The following is a 16,038-nucleotide window of genomic DNA, read 5'->3' as shown; positions in this document are numbered from 1 at the left end:
GAAGATGGCAGCAGCTGTCTCTACTGGGTTATAGAGGTGGAGCTGCTGACTTCTGCTACTCTGTTGGCTGGTGAGGCAAGGTTTCCAATGGAGCAGGAGTATAGAATGTCAGAGCTTCAAATTTAACTCCGAGGAAGCTCAAGTAAATGACTGGTTGGAAAGAAGTGCTGTCTAGAGAAGCAGGAAGGTAGCTTGCTGGCAGAGATATTAATAAAAAAAAAAAAAAAAAGTAAAAATCAGGAAGTGTGTTTCTTCAATATGCAGAATTTAGGGTGTCTTGCTGGATGCTGATCGAGAAAAAGGAAGTATCATCAGTACAGGAAATTGTGTGGCTTTACATATGCTCTCTGAAAACTCTTCCAAACATAGTGCTGCAGGTGGCACAGACGAGCTACAGATGGGGTAGCAGGGCCGTGGGCGAGTGTTCGTGCTGTCTGCTCATGCAGCCTCCGGAGGAGTTGGTGCGTGCTTGGCAGGGAGAAGGTAAATCCGAGGTGCTTCACCAGCAGCTTCGCTGTTTTGAAATGTGATGCCTCTTGATGGGAATTCTGTCCTCCTTCCCCCCGTCTTATTCTCCCCTCTTTTTCTTGTGGGCTTTGATGTCCAGCGAGGTGGTTATCGATATAACCATGAAGAAATGCCACGTCCGAGCAAGTCGCTTCTTTTTTGCTTCTGTGGTTACAAAGTGATCAAGGACTAGGTATTTTTAGATACTGCCTGGACCTAAGGGTGAACCAACGTGTTTGAGCTCCACGGCTCTTTAGGTACATGTACAAAACCTGGCAAGCTGTAGATTTTACTCATTTGCCTCACTTTTTAAGAAATGCGGAAACAGTGATCCTGGCTTTGATGGACATATACAGTAATACCTCAGCCTACTCTTACAAACAGATTTGGGGACATAAGAGGCAGAGAGGAACATTGAATTATGGCCCCGATTCTGATTAAATAATGTACTTGTGTTCCTCACCCCCCTCCCGAATGTCTGTGACAGTGGCGCTGTGGCCACCAGGGTGACAGAGGACTGGCAGGAATGGCAGGATCGCGCGTGGGAGCCGGGACCTGCCCCACGCACCAAGCCGGCTGTTTCGCAAATTTATGCGGGTCTGCACCCTAGGAAAAACAAAAACAAAACCAAAAACCAATACAACTCCAAGGCACAGGGCTCACCCGCGGCTGGCCCGCCTCAGCTCAGCAGGAAACACGAGTCCCCCCCAAAGGAAAGCCCAGGGGGATGGGGGAGCGGTCGGGACGGGACGTCCCGTCCTGTCCCGTCCCGCCGGGGCAGGCGGGAGGGAGGGAGGCGGGGAGGAGGGGTTTGGCCAGGGCCGGCGCCGGGATAAGAGGCGGAGAACCCTTCGGCGGCTCGGACGGACCGTGTTCTCCGGTGCCGTGCCGTGCCGTGCCGTGCCGTGCCGTGCCGTGCCGTGCCTGTCTGCCGGCGGGATGGAGGAGCTCTACAGCAAGGCGGAGACCCTCGCCCTTCGAAGGAAGCACATCGGGTAGGGAGCGGGGCAGAGGGGAGGAAGAGGAGGAGGAAGGTCTGTCTCTGGTGACAGCGCCCGTCCGGACCCGCTCGGCGCTGCCCGGGGGCTGCCAGCGCTGGGCAGCCCCTCCGGACCCAGCGGGGAGGGGGACATGGGCGCACACAGGAGCTGTCATCCCTCTGGATTGCCCGGTCTCGGGCCAGCCGGAATTCCCTAGGCGGGCGGAGGGATGCCGTCATTAGAACACTGCCCATGAAGAGGTCAGAATGTGGTACCCAGGTGTATGCCTAAAATGAGGCTGCGCAGGGTTGGGGTGGTTTTGTGCATGCACCTGCAAAACAGCCGTGTCCACTGAATGAACCTGTTGCTATTCCTTATGTTAACTGAGGGACGTGCAGGGGGGCTGCCAGAGGTTGTGACCGATGCTGATCAAGAAAAAGAATGTATCATCAGCACAGGAAATTGTATGGCTTTGCAGCACGGCTAGAAGCTGTGAGAAAGAAAGCAAACTACTTCACTATGCAGGAGTCACATTTTCAAGTTCATAACCTCAGTAAACCTGACAATAACTCTCAGATTTACCTGGAAACAACTGTGTTTATCCAAGTTCATAGAAACGCTGCTAAATGTTCAGAAGACTTTCCTTCTGCTCAGTAATATCATTCAACATAATAACATAGTTGGCACATTCTCCAAGAACGGGGGGGGAAGAAATATAAAAGAGTGCTTAAAGAGTACTTGGGTTAATTTTATAAGGAGCTTGAGTTTTGCTGGAAGTCAGTGTGGTTGAGATGCTTACTAAAGACTGCTTTTAAAGATTTTTATCCAAAGAGTGTGAGGGTTTTAGGACCTGCTGAGCACCTCTGAATATAAAGCCTGCAAGGCATTAGTGTTTTGTTCTTGACTGTGACCTCTATATGCTACAGCCATCCATTGCGTAATGATTTTTGGCTATAGTATAAAACTGTGCTTAACAGCTTCCTTTAGTCCCAGAGAGTTATTTGGCCATGGATGCCTGTAAGGCATGTAAACAAGCAGAGCTACAGCCCAGGAACATGGTAGGACATATAAGGACCTGGAACGACGTGCAGACACTGTTCTCCTGTGAAATCAATTGCAGGCAGAGTCAAGCTTTGAAAACACCCTTATTAAAGACCAGCCTCTGTTCCCACTGTGCCTGGGGGAGTGCATGGGTTTTCACTGTGAGCAGGAGCTGTGCTTGACCACCACCTGAATGACTCACAAGCTTTTTTTGCAGAAGGAGGCAATTGTCTCCTGAGCTGCAAAAAATCAACCTTCTCAACACTCAAAGGAGGCAGAAAAAAAGGGAGGAAATTAAAATGGTGTTATGTTTATTATGTTTTAGGCCTTCCTGCAAAGTTTTCTATGCCAAGGACCCTCTGAAGATAGTCCGTGCTCAGGGCCAATATATGTTTGATGAGAAAGGAGAAAAATACTTAGACTGCATCAACAATGTTGCACACGGTAAGCAGTTTGACTTGTGAGACTGCTTCTATTCCTGAATTTCCAGTAGGGATCAGGACACATTTCTGCCAAGTGGTGATGTTCAAGGTGCTTCTCTGAACGTCCTAGTGTTATTCAGTAATTGACTGAACTGGCTTGCTAGTAATAACTAATAACTTTCTTCTTTAGTGGGCCACAGCCATCCATATGTGATAAAGGCTGCAACAAAACAGATGGAGCTGCTCAATACAAACTCTCGTTTCCTGCATGACAACCTTGTTCAGTATGCACAGCGACTCACAGCCACCCTGCCTGAGAAACTCTCTGTTTGCTATTTTGTTAACTCTGGGTAGGTCTGACTTGTGGTTTTTTATATCACTGTTCTTTATGACTATTTTGCTCCTGTTTGAGACAGACACTCAGGACAGCTTGGTCTAAATCTTATGAAGCGGGACTTAGTAACATGCAACAAAAATATACCCAGCACTGATCAAAACTTACTTCCTATTTGCAGCCATCATATTTAGAGTGATGGCTCAAAGCAAGAGAGCCAAAACACAAAACTGGCCTGCTGAATGCTATGCAAAAAAAAAAAAAAAAAGTGGGGGGAAAAAAGCCAGAAAAGGAAATTAATTCTGCAGATTGATGAATGTTATGTACAGACTGATGAATGCCTTCTGTAAATTGACGTATAACCTTGGAAACAAGTTAGTCATCTTTAGGCAGATTGGTAGTCTGTGATCACTTACATGTCCAAAACAGACAACCTGTGAGCAGAGGGGCTGTGACAGTTCAGGTTGGAAGCTTGAGTCTTTTTCCAGGGTGCAGACTTGAGATGGTGCAAGCACTGGGGAGAAAGGAGTTGCGGACTGTGGGAGATGGGGCGTTGCTTTTTGAGGGTTAGTGACTGCACTGTGTTCTCAGCTGTAATTGGCCTCCTTTGTACCAAGGGGAGGTAAATATCTACAGGCAAACTGGGGGAGGGAAAGAAAGCATCTCTTTGTTTGCTGTTTATACAAAGGGCTGTTTTATCTTTGCCCCCTTACAGGGCACTTATAGTCTCAACCTTAGCATTGTAATCTGTAGAGTAACAGAGTCTGCTGTGTTGATTTCTTATATCCATGAGTCCCATGGCTTGCCTTCTGTTGGAATACCCCTTTAATTGGAAGTGTTCCTTCACTGCTTTGCTGCTGTATCTGTTCCCATGCAGGTCTGAAGCAAATGATCTTGCTTTGCGGCTGGCTCGGCAGTACCGTGGGCACCAAGATGTGATCACCCTGGAAAAGTAAGTACACAGAGTCGCTTATGTGAGCAGCCAGCAGCTCCTGCCATTACTTCAGAAGCAGCTTTGCAGCAACCCCCTGCTGTTTGTACTCCACCGCCTGCTGAAAGAAAAGCTTTGTTGCTTTTGTATCAGAACAGATCAGGAAATCCCTTTTTCACATTTGGATAAACACAAGTTTTGAAGATCTCAGAAAAATAAGCTTGTCGGTCACCCCAGAAGGTCAGGCACCTGTTAGAGGGCATTTCCCACAGACTCCCAAAGCAATTTATGCCAGAGACTTAAATGCTGCTTTCAAAAGCAGTGAGAGGTCTGGCTACTGGGCTGCTCTGGAAAAGTGCTTTCTCTTCATCACACATTGCTGGACACGTTTCATTTTGCACAAATAAATATTCAGTGGTCAAGAAGAAAGATCCTGTAGTTCTGCAGCAGTGCTGCAATGATGCTCATCTCTCCTTCAGTGAAAACAACTGTGCACATAAAACCAAGGGACTGCAAAATCAGGAGGTGCTGGGAGGGCTGCCAGCCACAGGGTAGGTGGCTGACCACATTGCAGGGTTTTCCTATCCTAGATGCAGCTGTAGGTTTGGTGATGTTGCTGTAGTGCTGGATTTTCTTCTCAGGTTGTCATTAGAAAATGCAGGCAGAGCAAATGCAAGGTCACATGTCTCCATCTGAGCAGCACAAAGCTAGTTTGACTCAGCTATATTCAGGTCCCTGTTAGCAACACACTAACCTAAGTGTGTTCTACTAAGAAATCTTGACATGCCTTTGGTTTGGTTTGAGGTTTGCTTTGCTTCAAATTTATGTCTGAACAAAAGTGTTTACTGTTCCCTGAATAAAGATGCTACATGCTTTAGGCTCAAAAGGCTCTGGTTCCTCATTTCTAAATCAGTTGGCTTCAATAGTAACCAGCTTTAGCATACTCTACAGTGTAAAACACTTATAGTTCAACAAAATCCTTTTCCTGACAGAGACTTCTGCCAAACCCTCTCACCTGCAATGCCTTCAGGGCAGATAATGATGGGCTGCTGCTGCATGAGGTCCCCACTTCTCCATGCAATGCCCACTCCTGAGAGTTTTCACAGTGGTGGTGGGCTCTAGCTTGGGCTGGGCTGGGGGGGCCCATGGGGGAAGTGAAGCAGCTGGACCCACCTTTCAGCTCTAGGTACATCAGTGCACTCCAGACAGCACTTTGGTCTGTCCCCATGCTGGCACTTGATTTTATCCTGTTTTTGGTCTTGCTAGTGAATTACAGTCAACAGCAATTTCATATTGTCTCTGAGGGAAAGACAGAAAATTAAATCAAGATCCCTTCACAAACAAGGCTGCTGTGATGCAGATACAGTTGCTATTCTGGATGATGTATAGGCACAGGTATAAATTTGGCTCTTCTATATATTTGGTGAAAAGTGACTTGGATATTTAACACTCACACAGTGCTTACCATGGCCATGTTACATCTCTGATCGACATCAGCCCCTATAAATTTAATCAGCTGGGAAAGGACAGCAAGAAGGAGTATGTGCATGTTGTAAGTATGGTTTTTGGTTTGTTTTGGGGTTTTTTTTGTGTTTTTGTTTTGGTTTGGGATTTTATTTGTTTGTGGTTTTGTTTTGGGTTTGGGGTTTTTTTGTCATTTTGCCTGTTACGCAGCGTATTGTATTACCCACTTCTGGTGTAAATATATTTTCATTCTGTTTTGCTGATGCTAGTGTACATATGCTCAGCTGATTTCAGTGGAATAAATACAGCAAAATTCTTTGCTTTTGGATTTCTAAGAAAGTGTTCACTTGGGGGGCTGAACACTTCCTTCATTGTGCTACAGGTTTTCTTAGCCACTGCATTGTATAGTTACACAATTTGATGAAATTAGCCAATATCCATTGCATTGGTTTGGTTAAAGATATGCAGGACTTTGGTCTAGTTCCAAAACTGGAAATGTGGATTTCACAAGTTTACACAGCTTGGGGTATAGGACTCCTGAGTGTCTAAGGGGGTGTTATTTTTCACATAAACTTGTGTATCTTAAAAGGACAAAATTTATCCTCAGTCTAGAAATGTACACCAGGGAGACCTTTTCTGTCTAGACCTCCTTGTGTTAACCACACTGCCAAAGCAGCATCCACCCTTTTGCACCACTTCTGTCTCTTGGTTACTGAACCTCTCCTGACACCATTTGTAGAAGCTTGGATGTCTCACAGATTTGCACCATGACTAAAATGCCAGAAGGGAAGTGGCAGGCTGGAAAACCCTACTATCCAGTTGCAGAAAGGGATCTTCTGTGAGAATCTGAAATGAGGTGGTGGATGGGTTACTCATTATTGTGTCTTGAGGGAGAGGAAGGACAGGCTTGAAAGATGGATGAGGTAGATGATGGTTCTTACAACAGCTGTGTTCAGCAATGTTGAATTGGGCATGACAGGCCCAGATTGAATTTGAGCTCCAGTAATCATTTTTGCAATTCAAAGCAAACATTCAGGCTGTACTAACTCCTATTACCTATTTGTGTGAAAAGCCAATAAAGTGGAACAATAGAAAAGAAAGTAAAAGCTCCATAGAAGTATTGCCTTCATGAAAACAAATAAATAGATTGGTCTTTTCAGGCTCCTTCTCCAGACATCTACAGAGGAAAATACAGGGAAGATCACCCAGATCCAGCAAGTGCTTATGCTGAAGAGGTGAAAAAGATTATTGAAGAAACACAGAAGAATGGACGCAAGGTGTGTTTTGTGCTCTGAGGCTGAGCACAATGCTGAGGCTTCACCTATTTATTATGGCATGGGGGTGTGTAACAGGCAACTAAGGACTTGTTTCTTTCCCAGTTTCACCTGCTTCCCTCTCCCTTCATTTTTCTATGATGGGTTCTGGTCAAAATGGGCCATTTTTCTATCTGATGCTCTTATGATAGTTTTTCTAGGCATCAATGAAAGGATCAATAATACAGTTGTATATAAGCAGACACAATCAAAGCTGTTAAATTTCCCAATGCATAACATTGATTTGGTAGATTGTTAATATCTTAGGGAAAGGTTTTGAGACCAGCTGAGAAACTACATCACAAATTCTAGCAAAGATACATTAAAAATCCAAGACATGGAGAAAATCTATTGGGAAAAAATCTCAATACTACATTTCTGAGCCTGTTTGGTTAAGATAACTTTGAAGTTGTATAAAAAGGTCAAACTTTCACTCATACACACTATGACCTTGATAAAAACAGACAGTTTCTGATCAGGTGTACCTAAAATGTGTGTTAATCTTTTATATGATGGCATTAGTGTGTTGAGACTTGTAGGGCTTGATCCAAAACCCACTGAAGTCCCAGAAGACTTCAGTGGAGACTGGAGCATGTTCCCTTCTAGTCCAATGGACTTACATCATCCCTCTTTTAGTTTCTTCATCAACTTTTTTTTTATTCTCTACTAACGGATAGTTTTGTTTTTTCTTCCCTTGTTTCCTTTCTTTTGCACATTTCTTAGGTTTTGGTGACATAGACCTGTGGCAGGACAAGTTGTGCTAAGGGCTAAGCCTCACATGCTGTGGGAAGCCTCTCGCTCTTTGGCCGCGTGCTCGCGTGTAGTGTGCGCTTCTTTGCACCTTCCCGCTCGGCCTTGTTTCCAGGAAGACTGCACCAGCACAGAGACCTCTTGATGCTCAGGGAGGGGTTCACAAGTGGTGTGGGGATGCAATCCCTTAAATAGCAGACTTATGCTGAGACCTTGGGGTAATATTGTATCTCTGCTGCACAGACCTCTGCTGTTGATAAGAAATGAATTTTGGTGTTCCAGTGTGTCTGATCTGTTGTTCTTACCCTTCCTGACTTGAAATAACTTTCTTTTTCATTCCTAGCAACTGGAATTATTTCATCTGTAGAATTTTTCTCTTCTTTTGTCAAGTGCCTCGTGCTGACATGTTATTTGTGTAGTTATATGCATTAGGCAGGGGTGCCCAAAGGCTAGCCACAGGTCATCTTACAGGTCAGCTTCCACCCACCACTACCTGGTGTTCAGGATTCAACAAAAACCCCACATGTACCTGCAAGCTTTATTAACCTCTTAGGGAAGATGGTACACACTGTTGTGTGTGTCCTGTAAACAGGCATTTTAAAATAAATGTATGTAGCTCCCAGGAGCTAATCCAGCATCCACTGACACCAGGAAGTGTCATCCAGTTCAACACAAAAGAATTATGGAGATCCTTGCATTCCCATCAGGCTGCAAAGGTGGCCCTGGCTACTGCAAATTTGGGCACTCTGATTACAAAATTAATAAATCCTTTAGCCATAGCTGTTTTCAAGAGCTCTCAGTTGTCCAGCCCATTCTGTGGTTAAATTAAGGCCCACATTTAAACATTTATTTCTAGACTGTTAGATGTCTCTGCCAAGGCCAAATAGATGAACACAGCTCTCACACGAGTTTGTCTCTTGTAGATTGCTGCCTTCATAGCTGAATCCATGCAGAGCTGTGGAGGCCAAGTAATTCCACCTGTGGGCTATTTCCAGAAAGTGGCAGAGTACGTACAGCACTTCAGAGGGGTGTAACGGGGAAATTAAACAAAGAAATAGCTTTTTTCACTATAGACTTATCTAATCAATTCAGCTATTAACCTCTCCTGTTCTTGGCTATCTGTGGTTCATTTCTGCTTATTGAAGAGTATGATTTCAGTTTGATTTTTTTTAGGGAATATTGGCTAATTTTTAGCTAGATAATTGCTATTCTTTTCCTATCTTTAATCCTCAGCCATAAGTCTGATGGAAGATGAAGTTAAACCAGTTATAATCCTACAGTACCATTACAGTACTCCTATTTGACATTAAAATGTCAATTATTTTTTCCTTAACATGTAGCATACTAAATATTTCATAGCTATAAAATAGCTATAACTGTATTCTTTCTTTTTTTCCTAACTTGGTCTCACACTGCAGAATGTCTGCGATGCAGACTGCCTTGTCCTTGATTGCCTACTCGTGTTCTGCAGCACTAGACTTTCAAGGTATTGTGATTTTTTTCAGGTATGTGCGTGCAGCAGGTGGAGTGTTCATAGCTGATGAGGTCCAGGTTGGCTTTGGCAGAGTTGGGAAGCATTTTTGGGCATTCCAGCTGCAAGGTGAAGACTTTGTGCCCGACATCGTCACCATGGGAAAGCCCATTGGCAATGGACACCCTATGTCTTGTGTGGTCACAACGAGGGAAATTGCTGAAGGTTTTGGTGCTTCTGGGCTGGAGTATTTCAATACAGTAAGTTCATAGGTGAAGCTTTGCCTTTTTAATTTTTGTTTTGGTCTCCATTTTCCAGTTAGAAATTCTCCAGGTGATCCAGATAACATCTGCAGCAATCACTGCATTACATTACCAATAGCTCCAGCCAACCACAGTCTAGTATCTAAAAGCAAGTGGAGAGGCTTTGACATGTGCTCTGTATCAAGGGTTACATCATCATATAGACCAGAACGAGCTCTCTGGCAGGTCATGCATCTCAGCTCACATCCATACAGATAAATTCTTCCTTATGTCTCTTTCCCTCTCCCCTCTCTGGAATGTTGATTATGTAAAATTCCATTTTCTAGGTCAGGCTCTGTGCTGGTGGAGCTCATGACATGGCAGACCTTGCTCTGCAACTCACACTTAACAAAACAGGGACCCTTTACCAGAAAACAGTTCATCTGCATGCATGCCACAGAAGTTCAGTCTTCTCGTTTACTGAGCCTGCTTTCTGATCCTGAGACTCAGGCTTCTTCCCAGCTGAATTCCCTGTTTTAAATGGAGTTTATACTCTCTTGATCAAAATATCAAATCTATCACCCACTGCTCTTCCCAGGAGCATTTTGCCTGCACGTGAAAGCAGCTGAATTCATCAGTCCTGAGATCTTCAAATTACTGTAACCTGGAGCAGAGGAAGAGAGAGCCCTTCCCCTGCCCAAATGAAGGGGATGGTGTTCCACAACCTCAATGCCATAAAATCCCCACCTTTCTGAGCATTCCTTATGACATGCCAAGCAGGAGAGGCTTGGCATGACATAAGGAGGCAAGAGGCAAGTGAAAACGATGTGGATAGCCACAGGTGAATGTTTGGTTTTGATGGTTTTGATTTTGATGACATGTTTTGTTTTGTCTTTGCTTTCAGTTTGGAGGCAATCCAGTGTCTTGTGCCATTGGCTTGGCTGTGCTGGATGTAATAGAGAAAGAAGATCTCCAAGGGAATGCCACACGTGTAGGAAATTATCTCCTGGAGTTGCTGGCTGAGCAAAAGGAGAAGCATCCCTTAGTGGGAGATATCAGGTGGGTGCATCACAGCAATGTCAAAGTAACTGTGCTAGAAAAGAGGCAAACTTGGTGTGAGTGGAACACAGAAACATGCCATGATTTTGCTACACCTTTCTTTTAAAATGGTCTGTCCAAAACTGGTATTGCAAAGATATATATATATATATATATATATATATTTATCTATTTATTTATTTATTAAGTTGTTTCTGCTTAATTACTTACAAGCATAGCCACTAAAAAAGTTCTGGGAGAGTAGGAGGAAGAGCCATCCACATGCAATAACCAAGACGTCAGCACACCCTTGTAATCACGCAGACCCTGTTAAAATCTCTGGGGTTTCCTTGGGAGATGTTACTATGGATTTTAGTTACTACCATAAATAATTGCCTTCAGGTTTTTCTGGGGGAGGAGGTTGGATTGGAGGGTTTTTGGGCTTCTCTTTTTGTCTCCCTGGCTTGTGATTTTCAGGATAAGCACAAAAGAAATTATTCTGTCATTCTTATCTGGCCACATAGCATTATTAAGCCAGGTAAATTTATTTATCCAGAAATACCTGATATCCCATTTGATTGTGTGAAGTTGCCAAAAGGTGACCAAAGACAAAGTCTCCTCTCTCATTCTCCCTCCCCCATTTGTGCTTCAGGGAAGGGAAATTCAGTTGTTAGAAACAGGTATTGCATTTGCAGCAGAAGGTTTGGGTTACTGGCACTGGATTTCACTTGTCTGTGCTTTTCTTTTCTACTCCAGGGGTGTTGGATTGTTTGTTGGAGTGGATCTGGTGAAAGATAAGCAGAAGCGAACACCAGCCACGGCTGAGGCCCTTCATCTTATTTACAAGTAAGTAGTTCCTAAAGACTGTGTACAGTGATCAAACCCTCCTAATATTTTCCAGCAGTTAGTCATTAATTTTATTCTCAATTTGTGTAATTTTTGGTGACATAATACTAAAAAAAGAAAACTTTCAAAATCTGTCTCAGCTTGAAGGAAGTGACAGGACACAGTTTTATACCTGTATCTAACACAAGTGTTTCCTCTTTCCACAGACTCAAAGAGCATCAAATCCTTCTTAGTGCTGATGGACCCTACAGGAATATTTTAAAATTTAAGCCACCAATGTGTTTCACAATGGAAGATGCAAAACACGCAGTGGAGACACTCGATGCACTTCTTACAGGTATGTGTGCTCTAGGGCTCAAGGGAATGTTCTTTGTTCATTTCCCAGTGAAAAACCATCATAGCCTAGGCCATTAGATGCAAGAGAAAGTAATCATCTGCATTTCTTACCCTTCATCAAACTGCTATTCTTGATGCCAATTATTATAAATATATACAAAGCCCTCCAATATGTATTTCATCTAAACTGTTGGACAAAATCCTGCTCTTGAGCCTTTCTCTTACAGACTCAATGTTACTACTCATTTCTGGTCACATGTGCTGTTTGTTAAGGAGTGAATATATTAATTCAGCACAGGCCTGAAAGACACTGCAGATACACTGGTGTAACTTTCCATAATGTGCTCTACCTTTTCTTTTTTTCTTTTGGTTTGTTTTTTAACTAGAGTACTGGAACGTGATTGTCTCACTCAAATTTAGCCTGAAGGTTTTCAGGCTCTACTGTTTTTTACCTGAGGACCAGCCCAGGAGAAAATAACATCAGTTATACTGTTAGCATGAGGGCTCTTGGAGCCTGTTATACATGAAATGCTCCCAGCTTCTGAGAATATAACAAATAAAGTTAGACTTCTGTGAACCTGTTGGACAACAGCATAATTCTACTCCAAAAGGATTCTGTGCTACAGTCAAGTTGCTAATTTTATTATTTTCTCTAAATACCCCCAAGCTAGACAGTCCTGAGATTAATCACATTGCCTCAAAAAATGTTTTAGGAAGTACTCATCACTCTTCAATTATTCTTCTGTGTGATAAATTCCGAGGGGAATAGCTGATTTTTTTTAACTTCAGGCAGACACTAAATTGATGGTATGCTTACTTCCCCCCACTTCTCTTTAATTTAGTCATTTTATTACTTTTGTTTCAGAACTGGAAGAGGCCACTGGAATGAAGACAGAAAATAATGCATCTACAAATGTTCAGTGTAAAAGAAAAGTATGTTTTAATTTTTCTAATTCTTCTTTCAGATAGGAGTTTGGCAAAGCAAGTACAAATTACTTTGGTAGAGCATGCCTTCAATTTCGGTAGTGTGAGTGGCTCTGTGCCTTGAAACTGAGCTCGGAGGGTAACTCACTGCTAGAAACCTGAGAGGATTTACCCTGTCTCACTGGGGTAAACCTAAAAAGGGCTGAGTAATCCAGACCAACAACATGTTATAGACGAGCCACCCGCCTTATCTGCTTGTGTGCAAACAACACCAGCCAGACTTTGGGCTGCACAAAGTCATGAGCACAGCAGTCAGCAACTATTGGCTCTTGGTATTACATGCTACTGAAAGATATTTGGCTTTCTAAGTGAGCCTGCAGCCTGGAAGGTGGCCAGGTTTTCAGAGAGTTCCAAGGATTTTGTTTCCACCATAGCTCTTAGGGTATAAATGGCTGACACACATCCAAATTAGGACTTCTAAGGTTGCAGCCCAAGCTCTGGATAAATCACATATGATTTCTCACACCCTTAAAAACATATCACCCTCTCTACAGGAAAGTTGGCTGAACTGTCCCTTGGTGGATTTTCCACTGGTGCTGTGGGGTTGGGAATGCAATAGCTCAGCTGCCACAAAGTGTGAAAGTAAAGCAGAGACCTGATGAGTAATTTGCCATGTATCTAGATTTTACTAGGTTTGGAGTGCAAGCCTACTCCTACAGACATTTTTACACAGTCAGTTCAATTTCTTTCAGATCTAAGAAGTTGTGGCAATAATGGAGAGCTACCTAATGGGGGCCAGGTGCAGTGGGTGCCTGGTGGAAGACACACACATGCCTCCACTGACATGTCCTTTCTGTTTCAGACAACTGAGGAGAGTTCTCAACCAGAAGGTGCCAGTGAAAGCATTGGCCACATGAATGGAGCTGCCTGCCGACAAGAAAATGGGATTTACTCAAAGAAACGCTCAGTGCCAAGTAAAAGAATAAGAACATGAAGAGGGACAGTCTCTTCCTTCAGTTTGAATTTGTGTCCCTATGCTTTTGAGATGAAGAGTGCAATAGTCTGAGTCCTCTAGGATCTGTTTGAAGCCTTGTCATGCCTTTCACAAACTGCCTGGATTCCTATTAGCTTCAGTAGGTTTAAAATACCTTTTCAGATACATGAGAACTGTGCCATGTGGCTGGAAATCTAGATGTGACAGAATGCACAAGTGATACAAAAATACCTTGGTGCTGATGGCAGGTGTGACATAGGTACACAGACTTGGTGAAAACTGCAGATTTATCCATAGTGTGCAGAATCTGATTCACTTAACTGCCATAAAGCAAATGCCAATCCTATTAAGTTTAAAAAAATATGTGCTTAACATGCTATTTTTACAATATTTTAAATTTCAATATGTAATATTGAGATGTTAATTACTTCCCATGTTTTAATGGCTGAATTCACTAAACAATGCTTGAGAAAGAAATCATTATTATCTTCTAGTGTAACTTTGGTCCTATGGACCATATTCCCAGCTGATGTAAATTGGAGTAGCTTTGCTAATGTCAGCAATGCTCTACTAAGAGTCTACAACTCTGTGTGTAGAGACACAATGTCTATGCAGGGAGCTCTCACATAAATTCACAAGGAAAATAAAGAATCTAATTTTCTGTGAATAAAGCAACATTTATAAATATTTATATAGAGTAAGATTTTAATTTTTTTTCCCTAGAGTTTATAGATTGTATCCTATCAGTCTATAAAATATGCAAGTAAAGTATATATAATTTCAGACACACTGATTGATTGAATTTAACCTGAAGGTGTCTGAAAATGAGGTTCCCAGGACAGGCCAGCTTGCATTCCCATGGATTTGAGTTGTTTTGAGAGTCATGGGAATTACTGCCTGATCCTGTCAAAGCGGTGCTGGTACTTTTTGCCAGGGGTGATGAAGAGTTGCACACCAGTTCCAGGGGATCCAGACACATAAGTGGTGACACTGGACAGGTTACTGAAAGGAGAGGACACTGCATAAGCCATGCATGCAGCCAGTGCCTCTCTGTGCTGCAGATACTTCAGGCTGACTTTCCTCACTGTCAGGGTTAAATTTCAATGACAGCACACAAGCCCTTCTTAGTGTATGAACAGCTCCATGCTATGGAGGACACTGAGGGCTTTCCAAACAGTTTGTACTTCAGAAAAAAATACAAAGTGTATTTATTTCCTCTTCAATCTTAATACCCTAAATTCTGCTGTTTCCTAATTGCTGCTAATTATCCCACTGATATGACTGAAAATTGAGCACTTTATCTAATTTCATGTTTCCACAATTTGCTACATTTATGTCTGTGTTTCTGGTGTAACTCTTTCCAACATCCTCAAGCTGGCTTATTTTCTCTCTCGTGATCCTTGAATAATTATTCCATAAAAATAAATCTCTTGTTTGTAATTATGATGTGCTACACCAAGAAGTTTTTGTTTGTTTGTTTTAATTTTATTCTGCAGTAACACCTGTTTGCTGAGGGAAGTAACTTCAGTTTTAGCTGGAGGTTGTTCCTATGCCAAGGCAGAACTGGCTAGGCTGTGCTTCCCAGAGGCACTCAGCTGTTGGCAGCTCTTACCCTCCAAGCCAAATGTTGCCTCAGCTGCCACAGTTCATTCCCTGCTAACTCTGCACCAGGAAGGACAGGTCTTTTCCAAAATGAAATTACAAAAAGAACTGAGTCAACTTAATTTGGTATGTCTAAAGGCACAGTTTAAGTCACTCCCTGTATGGAGTGCCACTACTTATATTTCACCTCATCCACTGAGCAATTAGCAAGCAAATACTTGTGTGATTTATTAGAAAGCCTAAGCCCAAAGGCACAGAGCCCAGTACCAGTCTGTACTATGACACCAGCTGTTGTGGCAGGTCACTAATATTTAATTTTCAAAAGTATGTCAAAGAACTAGACTAAAAAATCTGATTAGCTTAAATCTGAGGTGGGGTGCTTTGAAGATTGAAACCTCATAAACACAAGAGAGAGGCTTGTGCCTCTGTGCTTCTCCCTGTACCTGTGCCTTGGTTCTGCACATACTCAAATTATTTGGAACAACCATTGCTCCTATCCACGTGTGTTTTTCACCCAGCTTCTGCTTCACAAGTCAGGAAGTTCTCTACCTGTTGGCTCTGTTCATTTTGCAAAGTGCAGGTTACCTAGAAAAGGCAAGTGTTTTATTTCCTTCAACAAGAGAGGATATCACACCTATGATGCACACCAAAAAGAGCCACAATCATTTAAATGGAGGAAACAATCCAACAACTACCAAGATTTGAGCTGGACCTATTAAGCTTACTGTTACTGCATTGATATCTCACAACATCCCACAGCATCTCAGGGTCCACCCACACATTCCCCACTGTGAAGGCCTTGCTAATTAGAAGAGCCTGACTAAAGAATGAGAGAGTGGAAGA

At 42.9% G+C, this 16,038-nt stretch overlaps 1 protein-coding gene across 1 annotated transcript; it reads left to right on the top strand.

The window, feature by feature from the left end:
- The first annotated feature begins 1,342 nt into the window (after positions 1-1,342).
- On the top strand, positions 1,343-15,036 carry ETNPPL (ethanolamine-phosphate phospho-lyase). The gene is made up of 13 exons (XM_009101257.4): positions 1,343-1,502; positions 2,854-2,972; positions 3,141-3,300; positions 4,162-4,236; positions 5,674-5,767; positions 6,840-6,956; positions 8,666-8,748; positions 9,248-9,473; positions 10,360-10,514; positions 11,250-11,339; positions 11,546-11,676; positions 12,541-12,608; positions 13,462-15,036. Exons 1-13 carry the CDS (start codon positions 1,447-1,449, stop codon positions 13,591-13,593), a joined length of 1,506 nt encoding a protein of 501 aa, XP_009099505.2. The 5' UTR covers positions 1,343-1,446; the 3' UTR covers positions 13,594-15,036.
- The last annotated feature ends 1,002 nt before the right edge of the window (positions 15,037-16,038 follow it).

Source organism: Serinus canaria, chromosome 4, assembly GCF_022539315.1.
Source record: "Serinus canaria isolate serCan28SL12 chromosome 4, serCan2020, whole genome shotgun sequence".
Taxonomy (NCBI): Eukaryota; Metazoa; Chordata; class Aves; order Passeriformes; family Fringillidae; genus Serinus; species Serinus canaria.
This window is presented reverse-complemented; position numbering and strand designations above follow the sequence as displayed.

Bases quoted from the DNA above. Each gene is read 5' to 3' on its own strand.
- ETNPPL (XM_009101257.4), top strand. From the start codon at position 1,447: ATGGAGGAGCTCTACAGCAAGGCGGAGACCCTCGCCCTTCGAAGGAAG. The intron at 4,237-5,673 runs GTAAGTACACAG...ACACTCACACAG, and splicing joins GATGTGATCACCCTGGAAAA to TGCTTACCATGGCCATGTTA. The intron at 5,768-6,839 runs GTAAGTATGGTT...TGGTCTTTTCAG, and splicing joins AGAAGGAGTATGTGCATGTT to GCTCCTTCTCCAGACATCTA.